Source organism: Cryptotermes secundus, unplaced genomic scaffold (genome assembly GCF_002891405.2).
Source record: "Cryptotermes secundus unplaced genomic scaffold, Csec_1.0 scaffold697, whole genome shotgun sequence".
Taxonomy (NCBI): Eukaryota; Metazoa; Arthropoda; class Insecta; order Blattodea; family Kalotermitidae; genus Cryptotermes; species Cryptotermes secundus.
The window spans coordinates 40,624-55,728 of NW_019724753.1; the positions used below are offsets into that span (position 1 = coordinate 40,624).

The following is a 15,105-nucleotide window of genomic DNA, read 5'->3' on the forward strand; positions in this document are numbered from 1 at the left end:
ACACACACACATACTCTGTAGGTGAGTAGGTAAGTGTAATGTAAATGTAATGTACTATAGACACCACCTGCTTTGGTATTAAAGAGCATCTGAATTTCATCTAGAGAGTGAATTTATGTTTCAGAGTCTTTTCAAAATAAACGGCGATTATTTCCTTAAACAGCATTAATCGGTTGGTCTTTGTAATGGGGCTGCAATATGTTTACTCTGAGGCAGGAACCGTATTCTGAAATGTTATTTTGAAGAATTAAGGTCATTTTAAATGTGCTGCATTTTTTGCACGAGATTCAAACTGTCTCTTACAAGTGTATTGTTATGCTTCAGAAGTCAGTAAATCAACAGCAGACATACGTTAAGGAAAGGTTAGGAAACTCGTATGGCATGTCGTAACGTGTAGTACCGCTGTTATGCAACGATCGTGAGAAAGAACATGCGTTGCTACGTAGCGGACGGTAAACACGTCAACGACATCCGGGCTATTACTGGCCAACCGCCCATAATAACCATAAATGGACTGTCGTAGGCGGTGTTTTCTGTTGGGTCCGCCCCGAGGTTATACAGCGAGGACCCCAGGCCGGGCGAATAAGTTCATTTGCGGGATTTTCGCCGGACAGTAACTATGTGAGCGCGGGAAATTGAAGAATTTCCATTGTTAGAAGCCGTTGCTAAGAAAAGGCTGTTGCAGACACAGAAGGTTTGGAAAATATTTAGCGTGTAGCGATTTGTAAAGTTTAAAGACAAGCGACAGCACTGTAATTACTTGTAGTTTCGAGTGGTGTGTACAAGTGGTCAATAAGTCATATTTAGTAACCCAAACCCCGTCTACAGTCTCTCCTAAATGCGTGGAGCTATTTTTCCGTACTGCGCGGCTAGATGTCAGTATGTACCTGAAGGTCCTGTGTCCAGGTGTCTCGACACAAAGTCTCCCAGTCCTTTCTTGTCTTCAAGTAAACACCGGGATGGTTCCCAAGTTCCAAGTCGCTTTCTGCGTGCTTGTCATATAACCGTACCGATTTCAGCTCGTCTGCTGTAAGAACCATAAAATTATCTTTAAAATTATTTAATTTGACACTAATCCAGAAAATAAGAATCATGAAGGCGAGACAGCGAACCCCGGGACCCCCTCCTCCACGCACCCCATAAATAAAAGTTCGCTTCTAGCAGGATTTTCGCCTACCCTTCTACTCTCATTTATTACGCATCTCTTTCAGTTTTCAAAGGGCTAACTTGTTAATGTGTGTTGTGTAGGGCCGCACATTCGTGATCAACTGACATCACCCAGAAGTCATCATTCATTTATAAACATAGTACTAATGCAAAGTGTCATTAGGACACGTGACGTCATAACACGTCTTTGGCTGTACGCTGGAATCAAAATGACTTGGGCACCATGCCTTATCCTGTAAAATTTCGTATAAAAAAATCTGCATTCATTATTGTCGTTATTAACATCGCGAGGAAAATTAGATGATATATGGCATTTCTTAATGAAGGCGGATGTGGACTTTGTTAATTACATGACGTAACTGCGTGGCACAGTCGCAAAGCTGTACACTCGCATTCGGGGGGTGCGCAGGTTGAATCTTGGCCGAGACGCTGGTTAGTGTGGGACAGTACTGCGACCGCTTCCTTCCAGATCCTTTCAAATTTTATAATATTCTTCAATAATCCTGTCATTATCTCTTACATGATATAGCCAGTGACAGCGTCGCAAATTCGCTACGAAAATTATTACACGCCTCTTTGGTTCCTCGTACGAGTCGAAGTTTTCACGTCTTCAGGCAGAAAGAAAGGTAAGACATATTGGGGAGTGGAGATATAGCTCCACTTTTCTCGACCTCGGCAGTAGAAGCTGGTGAGTGGTGAGCTTCACGCCCTGGCAGCTTTACCGCCGGTACCCACTGAATAGGAGGCTGAGTGGACGTCAGATTCTGTCGGGACACTGTGAAGAAGAAAAGAATCTTGCACTGCTGGGAACTAACCCGGTCCATCCAGCCCGTAGCCCGTTGTTATAACGATTTAGTTACCCCGAACAAAAACACGTCCACAATACAGGCTTTATATGGAGCTTTCTAGAGCAATCAGCTCTGTGCATATGGAGTTGGCGTCCGATGTTACAGAAACTGCTTCTCGTTCCATCATGAGGTGTTGGAATGCTGTGAAGAAGAGAGAGAAGGGTTTGGAAGTATAGTAGAAGAGTGGGTGAAAGGGGAAATCACGAGAGAAACATTTTATTGTCGGGTTAAAAAAAAATAAAAGTGGAACCATCCCTTTAATAAGCCTTAGATGCCTATAGGGTTGTGAGACGTTGAGGCTCCCACATTCTAGACATTCGGCTCACAGATGGCGGTGAAGTTGTCAGCCTTACGCGCCGACCACCGTTTATCCGTCAGGAAGATTCTTGGTACTCATTTCTGTTAGAGGCTGAGTCGATCCTAGGACCATAGTGCGGCTGGAAGGTGAATTTAAAAATCCAGTGACATTATCGGGAATCGAACCCGGGACCTTCCGACTTGTAGCATAGTTCCTCATCCAGCTACACTACCGCGTGCCCCTTCTGTTCTCAGGGTTTAAAGTATATTAGTGTTTAATATTATTATATGGCCGTCAACACAAAGAACTCCGATTAAATAAATCAATATTGCCACGTGTAAAAGTTGGATGCGGGTTTGGATCGGTGAACCGATTTATTAGATCCTTACTTGTTGTAACTGCAAGAAATTATAACACTTTCAAGATTATTGTAACTATAGCACATAAATATCTTCTATATCTGCTTTATCTTGCTAGGTAACAGATTTAAACAATGGCTATTCCTCTGCAAAAGTGTCCCTATCCGTTTCCCGGCAACAGATTTGAACACAGGAACGATAACTGTCACACTCCACATATCATTGAACTACAGGACACACGAAGTCTTCAATTCACACGGTAAGTTTTAACAGGTCGACTTCTAATTCTTCTTCAGCTACGATTCCTCGTGACTATCTCATACGATAACTGACTTTCACTCACTCACTGCCTTGTTTCTCCAGAATCTGCTAACTTATGAAGACCCAACACGGGCCCCCCTCACAGAAAACATGTCACGTGACGCTATGCTCTGTTACGTGACGTCATAGCGCTTGCGTCAGTTGCGCGGACAAAAATAGAACACAGCTTCTCCTATTGTTGCGTGCTGGAACATGTTTACGGAACTGTGGTATGGCAATGACTGTTCACGTTGCAATATTACCGTATTAATATTAGTTTATTATTCCGTATCTGCTTCAGGTTTCAATTCAGCTGGATCATCATCAGGCAGTTTTCATGATACTTCTCTCGTTACTGGACTGTCTTCTGTGAGTCATGAAAATTTCCTGATGATGATCCAGCTGAATCGAAACACGCAGTAGATACAGAATAATAAACAAATATTAATCTAATCGTTTATCTAATTAGGGTTTGTTATGTTGACGTCCATACGCGGTAGAGTAGTTGGTTGAGGTACTATGCTACAAGCCGGAAGGTCCCAGGTTCAAGTCCCGATGAGGTCATTGGGTTTTTATTTCGATTGACCTAATCCTTCCAACCGCACTATGGCCCAGGTGTCGACTCAGGCTCTAACAGAAATGGGTACCAGGAATATTCTTGGGGGTAAATGGCGGCCGGCGCGAAGGGCTGACAACCTTACCGCCATCTTTGAGCCGATTGTCTAGATAATGTGGGACCCTCAACGTCTCACAACCCTATGGGCCTTCTCGGCCTGGTACGGGGGTAGCTTTACTTTTTTACTTACTTTTACCTCTGGTAATGAGAAGCCGGGGTAGCGCAGTAGGTATAATGACTGGCTACGGGCTGTTCGACCGAGGGGTCCAAGTTCTAGTCCCGGTAAGGTCAAGAATATTCTCTTCTCCTCGTCGTTCAGACCAGCTCTGCGGTCCACCCAACTTCCTATCCTCCTATCTTTCCCCGGGGGTAAAGCGGCAAGGGCGTGAAACTGACCACTCACTTCCAGCTAGTGCCGAGGTCAAGAAAATATGGATCTATACACCCGCTCCCCCATACGCCTTCATGGAGTAGTGTATACTTAAGCACAGGGACAACTTTACCTTTAGCTTTACCTCTGATAATGGGGTCCCCGAGAAGTCGGACAGCATCTCCGCAGTGGAAGACATCCTTTTGTCTTTCACTGCTCCCTCTCTCCTCTCTCGACCTGTGCGACTGACTGTGTTTGTGACCATATCACGCCAGAGTTATGCACCGCTTTGCAAATGCTAAGCGTTAAAGCGACACCTCGCGGATTGTAGATGAAACCTAACGAGGTGTAAAACAGCTGACTAATTACTCCGCACTCCGTGTGCATATCATTAGCGCTTCACCTTGCTTCAGTGGGCCATAGTTCAGGGGTGGCAATTATGTTTCCTGGAGGGTAATAAGACATATCTCCAACTTAGATAACCCCCCAAAATTGGGTATTATGGGATACCAATTTCGTTCTGAATGTCTTCATCAATAAAACGAAGAACGAACAATTCTTCTTAGCATCTGCGTAGCCAATTCTTACGAACTTTCACACACCTAATGTACCAAAATATTCTGTGACATGTAGCGCCGTTGCTAGATAACGACTGCGAAATAAGCAGCAATACAACAGCCGCTGAGAGTTAATGGCTCTGTAAACAGCCGTTGCCGGGTTATTGCCACAAGATTTTCGTAACACGTAACAGTGGAGTAACTGGGATGTAGTGTTCTATACGCGGCCCACGCGATAACTACGTGTATGTAATGCAACAATAGAAGAACAGCTGGGAGAGGTGTTTTCTATTAGATCCGTGCAGCAGCTGCGATTACGAGAGAGCCTTCAGACGGCAGTAAGAAGAGTAGGAGGTTGGCGAAAGATGGCCGCCAGCCTGGGCGTTAGTCAGTGGAGGAATGAGTGGACTGTGAGACAGTCGCCGGCCGGCAAGGACATGAACACGGAAGCCGAGGAAACTACGGCGTTGGAAGCCGTTACCAGGAGACAACCAGTGAAGATACAACGGACTGAGGAGACATAGTACGTGCTGTAGTGAACTGTAGAGTGAGTTAGCGACATTGCTACATTTACTTATAGTTAATGATCTGTAAATGTGCAATAAATCCAGTTACCACTCCAAATCCCGTCTACAGTCAACAGCTGTTTACATAGTGATTACATCAGAGCTGAGCTAAGTATTGTTACTGTCCGTACCCCTCCCTTCCTGCTCTTAGATTTCACCTCCTTATGCTTCCATTCCTATGGCTGGATTACTCGTTCTACGCTGTTACGCCAGGGGCGCCAGCAGACAGGCTAGGATGGTGTGGTGGGAAAACAAGACTTCCCCCTCCTGGTAACTCTTATCCCCGCTGCCTGTGAGAATGCTTTGCCCGGCTCTACTGTAGAGATTAGACAATTATACATGAATCTGTTCATATCTTAAAGAGACTAAAAATACATAAACATTGAAAATGGCTTTGTGCGTCAGCAAATAACGTAACAGGACTGGGTGCAATATTGTGCTACTGAAACCTCATCTCTGTGCTTACACTTCCGACACCCTTCACTGCCCTTCCTCGCCAAACAGAAGACAAATCCTCTCGTTTAACATTACTCAAATTTCCGGCCTACGAGTAGCCTGCACTAGACACCAGTCGGCGTAAAGTTCTTCTTTTCGTAGATAATTTAACGACGCTTCCCGTAAAATGGTGAAGTCCCTGAGCTTAACTAACCAAGCACTATGCCTTGAAGACGTATGGAGGAGTGGATGTATAGATCCATATTTTCTTGACCTCGGCAATAGTTGGAGGTGAGTGTTTAGTTTCACGTCACGGCCGCTTTGTCTCTGGGGAAGTGCGCCTTGTACGCAATGGACAGGAGGCTGATTCGATCCCAGGTAAGTTTCCAGTACCGAATCAATAAACTGTTGGGAGAGAGGATGATTGATGAATTGGAAGGCATTTGGAAGGAAGTCATCGAGGCCTAACCAAGACACTACACTGACATTGGCTTAGAGGGACTGAGTAATAGCACGACAATCCCCAATCAGGGCAACCGGTGTCTCGGCGAAGATTCGAACCGATTACCTATCATATAAATTCTACACAGAGATATTGGGTTTTCGGACTTTATCCATTCGTCCTGGTTTTAAGATAACTAAGAAAAAACACGACGTTTCGGAAACTGGATCTGTTTCCGTCCTCAGGTGATGGAAAACGCCTATTCTGTTGGATCCCTTAGAAAGACTGGATCGTCCAGTGATTGAGGCTAGCTCTTTCTAAGGGACCCAACAGAATAGGTGTTTTCCCTCACCTGAGGACGGAAACAGATCCAGTTTCCGAAATGTCGTGTTTTTTCTTAGTTATCTTAAAACCAGGACGAATGGATAAAGTCCGAAAACCCAATNCAAGCAAACACTGGAAATACGCAGTGAATACAAAATAAAATAAATAAATAAAAACGTTGCAGATATTTCATACACTATTATATAGGCGACTAGAAGGATAGAGGGCGCACCGCTGTTTTCTGAAAATTCAATATATGGAGATTTATTTAGAGGGTCTCGATATGTTACTGAAATTTAATCAAAATCGCTACTGCTATATTCGGGAAATTCCTCATTTTGTTCTATATGGATCTATATGCCTCTGTGGCCTAGTGGTCAGATTTCCTGGCTAAAGATCCATAGGACCAGGTTCGATTCCCGGCGTTACCAGATTTTCTGAGAAATAATGGGTCTGGAACGGGGTCCATTCAGCCTCGTGAGGATAACTGAGGAGCTATTTCAAGGAAAAAGCGGCTCCGGTCTAGAAAACCGAAATTAATGGCCGTGGGGGATTCGTTGCGCTGACCACGCGACACCATCTATCCGCTAAGTTGGCACTAACTTCGTCGACAAGCGGCGGTCGCTCTGTCGGTATAGATCGCTTGCGGACTAAAACCACGAATTTTATTGTTTTTTTGTTTGACGGATCATTTGTAGGGTCTCTATTTTTTTAGTTAGAATGTTCATATTCATTAGGTACTGACCTATGGTGGACAAAATTTTAAATACCGATTATGACTCAGATTGGTTTAGGCTCTAGCGACGCACACATGCAGACAGACGGCACCCCGAGGATCATTCATTCAATCGTATTCCTGTTGCTCCCTATGGAACACAGGGCATCCATAAAATGCTCGTTTTACTTCAGTTTCTTAATCCTATACACAGTCCGTATGTCTCCTTGGACGGGGTAACAACCCGTCGCAAGGTCGCTACCTACACATAACAACACAAACGCAGAATAAACTTAGACAAACACCCATGCATCGACTGTTATTCGAAGCCGCGAAGCATGAACAAAGACAGTTCATGCCTTAGACGGCGCGCTAATGCGATCAGCACCCCAAGGATCACTCTTTTGTATTTGGGACAGAGAATGAGAAATTGTAAAAGAAACCAAAATCTCAATTTCTATAATTTTATGATTACCGTAATGGGAAAACTGTAACAAATTGAAACCTCAAAGAGTGACTGACTGCTAAATTGCTGCTGGTCCTCGCTAACATAATTATTCCCGGCATCAGGTCTCGTCCAGATCCTTGACCAAGTTACCTGTTCTCGCCTTGACGCGTACGTGTATAGAAGTGGGACATCCTCTTCAACGAAATTTAGAGACAGAATTTTTAAGTATTATATATTAATTCAGTACGTACCTTACAGGAAACACATTACGTCTCCGCTGCTCAGACCATCCGTAATGATGTTTAAGGAAACAGACGCTATTTATTGCCAGAAACCTACCGTGTGAACAGAATTCAGAATTTTGGTATGTCAAAACATGGGGTACATTTAGTAACCAGTGGGTTGTTACCGGTTAACCTGGATTATACAAAGAAAATGCATCATTCAGGGAAAATATATTCTTATTAAAAGCATCAAAATACTGACATATGTCATTACCAGTGTTGGCTCACCAGTCAAAGGACTGCACGTCACACTACTGTCTGCAATAAAATAGCAAAAAATTAAATTATAGCCATAATGTTCGCACAGAACATATATAGGTGGAATGGCCTTTGTTGTGATACTAATACGTAGCAGAGGATCAATTATAAAAGTTCTTGTGTTGGATATGGCCTGCGGAACAAACTTTTCCCTCCCCTGTTATAATCCTTAAAGCAATGTGACGGAAAAGATCATGTCTTTTCATGCGCATAAGTTAGTTTAATGATTGTCTTCCGTTATAGCTGAAAGAGACTATACTGTTAACTAGAAGCTCATAATCCCGCAGACAGACAACGAATTCCTACTATTCTGAGGGTCCGATCACATACTGTCTGTTCACCGAACCCAACTTGGGTTCCTATCCTCAGCCATTCGAATCCAGTCCACGCTCCCACACCATATTTATTTAAGATCAATTTTAATATTGTCAGCATACCCACGCCTAGATTTCTTGAGTGATCTCCTTTCTTCAAATTTTCCATTTCCGATTAACCATGGATGAATTTCTCGTCCCTCCTATGCATTCTATGTGCCCTGTCCATCTATCCATTCCTGTTCAGATCATCGTAATTCCTCAAGATGAAGAGTAATAAATTTTAAACCCTTTACAGCCCAATGGTTACTGTATGTACCGCCTCCTTTTTCATATTAAAACTCCGCGTTCTGCCCACAGAGTGTATCTGTGTGTTCCGTATGGTTCTCACAATAAACAGCGACTGTTTACCTAAACAGCATTAACCGGTTGGGCTTTGTAGCGGAGACGTAATATGTTTCCTGTGAGGTACGAACTGAAACCTTATATAATTATTTACAAGAAATTCAGTCTTTAACCTCTATGTGGAGGCGCGTTCTGATACCTTCACCGTAGCCCTGCGAGTCGTACGAGAAAATGAAAAGGGAACTCAATGCCTGGAGATATAACTGGCCACCCTGTTCCTGCGGGATATATATATGGGGGGGTGGCCTTCTAGGTTGGGGGAGACTCGAATCTGAGACAATAAAATATGGTCATGAGTCTCGCGGAACTGGGACCCGAGAATGACTGCGCTGGCGAAGGCCAGAAATTGTAAACGACACTTTCGTCCTCTCGTCAGAGAAGGCGCCCCACGCCAAGAAACCTTAACTATGTGACAGTAACAAGAATCTGGTCTTGGGCACCAGATGTGGCTTGAGACCAAGACATACTTACCTACTTGACCGTCGGTCGTATCACAACTTTGACTTTGACATTGACTTTGTCAGTCTTTAAAGGATTAATTTTTTTTATTATACAGAGTTCTACTTTATTTACGCCGTGTAGTCCGCTGAATTTAAATCGATTTGTCGGAGGAGCATATCGTCTCTATCTTCAGGGTGGAAGAATAAGCCAAGAAAGTAACCAGCATGAAGCATGTAGCAAGCAGAGAACCTGCTTCATGCTGGTTTCTTGTTCGACTTATTATTAGACCCTGAAGATGGAAGCAAGGCATTCCTCCGAAATGTAGATTGACTATCAACAGATTACAGGGCTATATGTGGCACCTCGGATCTTACAAGGCGGAGGACGCCTCTGCGAGTCAATGCTTAAACAAAACAATTTCGTAACGTACGCTAGCGGACCGTGAAATATCAAAAGCTGCGACGTGGTACATCCAGTTTACATATTTGACATCCGAGCGGGACAGTGTTATTGGCAGTTACGTTTCTGCCGCGCCAATATATGCATGTAATTTTTTTTTATATATTTTGCTTTTTCCCTACAAGGCAGTGATATGGTCACTTGTCGTTTGCAGAGGGAATTGATTTTGGGTGGGGGGAGGAGGGAGGTATATTACGATGCTGTCAGGATCTAAATTATGTAGCATCGAATGACAGAATGGTAGATGAATTGGAAAGGATGTGAAAACGATTGTGGTCTTATCGAGGTGATATTCAAATATTTGCCTGAAGGGACTAAAGAGAATGACAGAAGCCCTGCAAGAAGACAGATAACATATACCGAGACTGAGATTCGAATCCAGCACTTCCCGACCACAAGTCTTCAGCGTTAATGCTAAACTATTCTGTTCTGTGATGAACAAGTTATCATTCGAGGCCGTATGATTTGAGCTATTGAATACATTTTTCTAAGTACCACTCTAAGACTTAACCACCACACCAACGTGTTCGACTAATTTTCTCTTATTTATTCCAAGAATACCAATAATAATGTCACGTGATAGAGGGACTACAGACGGGGTTTGGATTGGTAATTGAATATATTGTACGCTTTTACAACACGTTACTACACTTCACAAATCATTTTTACACACAGACTAGTGTTCTCAGTCTGTTACACTCTCCACTAGTCATTGCCTGGTAATGGCTCCCATAGGCGGACGTTTCCCTTACTTCCGGTTTCCAAATTATCCCCGTGCCTCAGCTACCAGCATCTGAAAGCAACGGCTCACGAAGACTGAACTGCAGCAGTTCTTTAACTGATTGACCACCAACTCACTTCGCCCCACTGAACTCAAGTGCACTGCACTTCCTAAATGAACTGAACTCTGTCGGTCGAGTCACATAGCCTCGGAGCCTATCCACAGAGAACTCAGACTGCNTTCAATGTCTATGTAGGTTATTGAAGATTCGTGCCTTCTGGGATATGACACCGTTTAATCTGGTACTAAGTTACAGGCGTCTCGGACAAGTTTGCTGCCTCAGTCTTCAGGGCTGAAATTTTTGTAATGTTAGGCCAGATTACTATATGGCGTCAACATGTTGACTTAATCTTTCTACCTTTCTACCAGAATATACGGCGACATGACCAAAAAGACAGAAATATTTATTTCTATCTCTGTGAGAAAAAATAAATCTCACAAAGCAATTTTCTATGGGGAAGCTACTCCTGATCACTTTCTGCAGGACTTCACGGCGTCACACCGGACAAAATTTGAGCTTAATATTGAGCGCGGTGAGAATGTCGGATCCCACATTCTTCAGTTATTATTTCTACAGAGACTTATTTTTATGTTTTTCTCGCTCGTAAATAAAGTCAACCGACGTTTCGGAGGAACATTCGTGGTCGACACTGAATCAACCAGGAAACCGGTAAGAACCAGGTAGTACCCTGAAGAGGGGTGCAACATATGCCTCCAAAACTTCGGTATCATTCTACCAAACTAGACGGAGCCCCATTCCAGAAGACCGTGACCTTGAATGCAATACAGGGACCCCAACTATCGCCTTTTTTTTTCATTTCTTAACAAAAATATAGGATTTGAGGTTCTCACACCGACGGTTAGGAAAAGTTCTATCTCCTGGGATATACCGCCGTGTGGCCCGTTAAAGCAGACAGTAAGCAAAGCTTTGCTTGCTGTCTGCTTCACGCAGGTTTCCTGTTTGCCTTGCTCTTCAACCCTGAATATCGAGGTGACATGTTCCTTCGAAACATCCGTTGTCTTTCATAACGATCTAGACAGGAGTAACATCCCAGAAGACAGAACTCTTTAAACTTGTTTCGTTGAATTTTGAAGATCTCAGTCTGGTGAGTATGAAAATTATTGTTTCCTGGGATGTGAAGTCGTATAGTCCTGTATGAGTCCACCGCGGTTTCAGTGAAACATACTGCCTCCATCTTCAGGACCGAAGGGTAAGCTAAGCGAGCAGATAGAGACGTGATAGTGAAACCTGATTGAGATACTGGTCTGCTCCTTTCTGGTTCCTTGCTAAGTTTGACTCCATGTATTGTGGTACTATAAGAGGTAAAGTCATTGCTGTAATAGGCCGTGAAGGAACATAAACTTATGAGACGTCGAGGTTCCCACATTATCTAGCCAATTGGCTCACAGATGGCGCTAAGGTTGTCAGCAATACGTGCCAGCCGCCTTTTACCCCAAGGAATATTCCTGGTACTCATTTCTTTTAGAGGCTGAGTCGACCTCAGGGCCGAAGTGCTGCTGGAAGGATTAGGTCAATTGAAAAAATCCAATGACCTCATCGGGAACTGAACCCGTCATCTTCCGGATTGTAGAATAGTGCCTCAACCGACTACGCTATCGTGTGCCACCATTCTGGTATAAGTTTAGCGAAGTTTCGGAGAGGAACTTGCTACTTCCATCTCAGGACCAAATAATACAATAAACGAACAAATATTAAAAAGCAAAAAATAACTTTTAACTAAGGCAGTACGTTGTTCCGAAACGTCGGCAAACTGGTATCGGACTCTACACCGTAAAATCACAGAAGACAGTAATTTTAAATATTTATTTTCTTTTTAATTAACTTATTTAATTGCATTTAATTAAAGCTAAACTTAAGCATTAGTGAATAATTTCAGGGCATAACTTTTACTGCAATTGTAATTATGAACTCATTTTTAGTGTGGGGAAACCTTATTAAATATTCCGATTTCATTTTAGAACTGATTACAAGGGGAACGTCATAAGCCTGGACTCTGCTTTGTACCGCTGTGTGAGTGTGTGGCCAGTCGTTTCTCGGTTATTAATACTCTGTCAGTAACACAGATTGTACAGCTTCGAATGCTAGTACAAATGATGAACTGGAAAGGATCTGAAAGGAAGCGGCGATAGCTTACTGGTGATAATATTCCAGTATTTACTTTGAGTCATGGGGGGAAAACATAAAAAACTGTTTAAATAACCAATGTGCTGAGATTTGAACTTCGCATGTACCGAATGCGAAGCTAACATTTTAACGCTGCAATAGCCTGCTTGGTAATAGAGATTTTAAGTAGCTCTTCAAGAAAAAAATTAATGAAGATTACAGCTGGCAATAGACAGACTATTGTTATACACGCTAGAATTAATATGATCTATACCCAGCCTGTATAGAGATCTATCGGCGCACTGTGTTACCGTAATCTTAGTCAGCATAATGAATATTATTGTGCGTTACAAAGTGAGAAAGTGAAGCGTCGCTGTGAAGAGTACAGCCTTCTGAGAGGTAGCACTGTAGCCCGGTATAAATGTGTAGTTTCGAAAGAACATATAGCTTCCATTTTCAGTTTCGAGAAATAAGACAAGGAAGAAACTAGCAAGACTCACGTAACAAGCAGAATAAAGGGAGAAACTAGCAAGACTCACGTAACAAGCAGAATAAAGGAAGAAACTAGCAAGGCTCACGTAACAAGCAGAATAAAGGAAGAAACTAGCAAGACTCACGTAACAAGCAGAATAAAGGAAGAAACTAGCAAGACTCACGTAACAAGCAGAATAAAGGAAGAAACTAGCAAGACTCACGTAACAAGCAGAATAAAGGAAGAAACTAGCAAGACTCACGTAACAAGCAGAATAAAGGAAGAAACTAGCAAGACTCACGTAACAAGCAGAATAAAGGAAGAAACTAGCAAGACTCACGTAACAAGCAGAATAAAGGAAGAAACTAGCAAGACTCACGTAACAAGCAGAATAAAGGAAGAAACTAGCAAGACTCACGTAACAAGCAGAATAAAGGAAGAAACTAGCAAGACTCACGTAACAAGCAGAATAAAGGAAGAAACTAGCAAGACTCACGTAACAAGCAGAATAAAGGAAGAAACTAGCAAGACTCACGTAACAAGCAGAATAAAGGAAGAAACTAGCAAGACTCACGTAACAAGCAGAATAAAGGAAGAAACTAGCAAGACTCACGTAACAAGCAGAATAAAGGAAGAAACTAGCAAGACTCACGTAACAAGCAGAATAAAGGAAGAAACTAGCAAGACTCACGTAACAAGCAGAATAAAGGAAGAAACTAGCAAGACTCACGTAACAAGCAGAATAAAGGAAGAAACTAGCAAGACTCACGTAACAAGCAGAATAAAGGAAGAAACTAGCAAGACTCACGTAACAAGCAGAATAAAGGAAGAAACTAGCAAGACTCACGTAACAAGCAGAATAAAGGAAGAAACTAGCAAGGCTCACGTAACAAGCAGAATAAAGGAAGAAACTAGCAAGGCTCACGTAACAAGCAGAATAAAACCGTCTCCGAAACTTACATGACCCTCTAACGGGTTACACAGCATCACATCCCAGAATGTAGCGCTGTTCAGAGTCACCGATGTGATATGTTTCAGTGGCTCGCAGTATTTATGGAGCATGTACTTGGCACCTGCAAGGCTGTTACTGCATGTAGCTTCAGCGACCCGCAGCTGCCTTAAGGATCTGTTTCCTGGGGCATCAGATCTACCTCATGAAATATTAATTTCTGTTACTTTTATAACAGATTATTGAATCCGCTTCTCCAGTGCCCTGTCTCGTCTCCAGCCAAACACACCATGCTACGCGTCCGTTGGGATCCTGTAACATCGTCCCATATTTCGCGGATATTGGTGAGGACCCAGTGACATATCGAAACGTCTGCAATGCTTTCTCCTGAATATCAGCTGTTCCACGACTTTAGCAAGTATCATTTACGTTTATTATTATTCGGACAGCATGGAGCCGGGGTTACTCAGTCGGTACAGCGACGGGATACAGGCTGATAGTACGGGGTTTGATTCTCGGCAGGAGCAAGAGTCCATTCTGTACTCCACAGTATCCAGATCGACTCTGGGGCCCATTCACTTTCGTATCCAATTGGTATCGAGGCTCTTCAACCAGGAGTAAAGTGGCCGGGGCGTGAAGGTGACGTCTCACCTCCATCTAGTACAGAGTTCAAGAGTGGTGGAGCTACAACTCCACTCCCCCCTTATGTCTTCATGATTTAATGCATAATTGATTAACAACAGAGACAATTTTACCTTTGTTTACTAGTCAGCCTAATGATTTGAAACAAACAAATTTACAGATTTCTACCCGGAAGGTTCTTAATTTGAATATTCGCTGGGACATAGGCCATACTCATTGAGGTTTCTCCTGTGTTTTCTCAGCTCTTGCTGGCAAATTCCGAGATAGTGCCTCTACCAGGTGATGACCGCTTCCTTCGAAGTCCTGTTCGATTCATTATTCAGTCATCATCCTACCATCCTAGGCTGCATTTCGTAACACAAGATGGGAAAGCTAAATTTGAACCGACTGAGCCGACGTAAGAGTAACACTATAGATTGACATTTGGGAAGTCTTGGGTTCGAATACCGGTAGACACACCTGATAAAATCAATGCCTACATAGTAGTTAGTTAGTTATTGGAGAAGGTGGGTTTCCCCATGCACTTACAC

General features: G+C 43.0%; 1 protein-coding gene across 1 annotated transcript in view; it reads left to right on the forward strand.

Moving 5' to 3' along the window:
• Window positions 1–13,948, forward strand: part of LOC111862931 (spore germination protein GerIA-like) — a 20,428-nt gene extending 6,480 nt beyond the window's left edge. Inside the window, exon 2 of the mRNA XM_023848799.1 lies at window positions 13,063–13,948. Coding sequence (XP_023704567.1) covers window positions 13,063–13,948 — 886 coding nt within the window. The remainder of the gene's footprint in view (window positions 1–13,062) is intronic.
• Window positions 13,949–15,105: the final 1,157 nt, after the last annotated feature.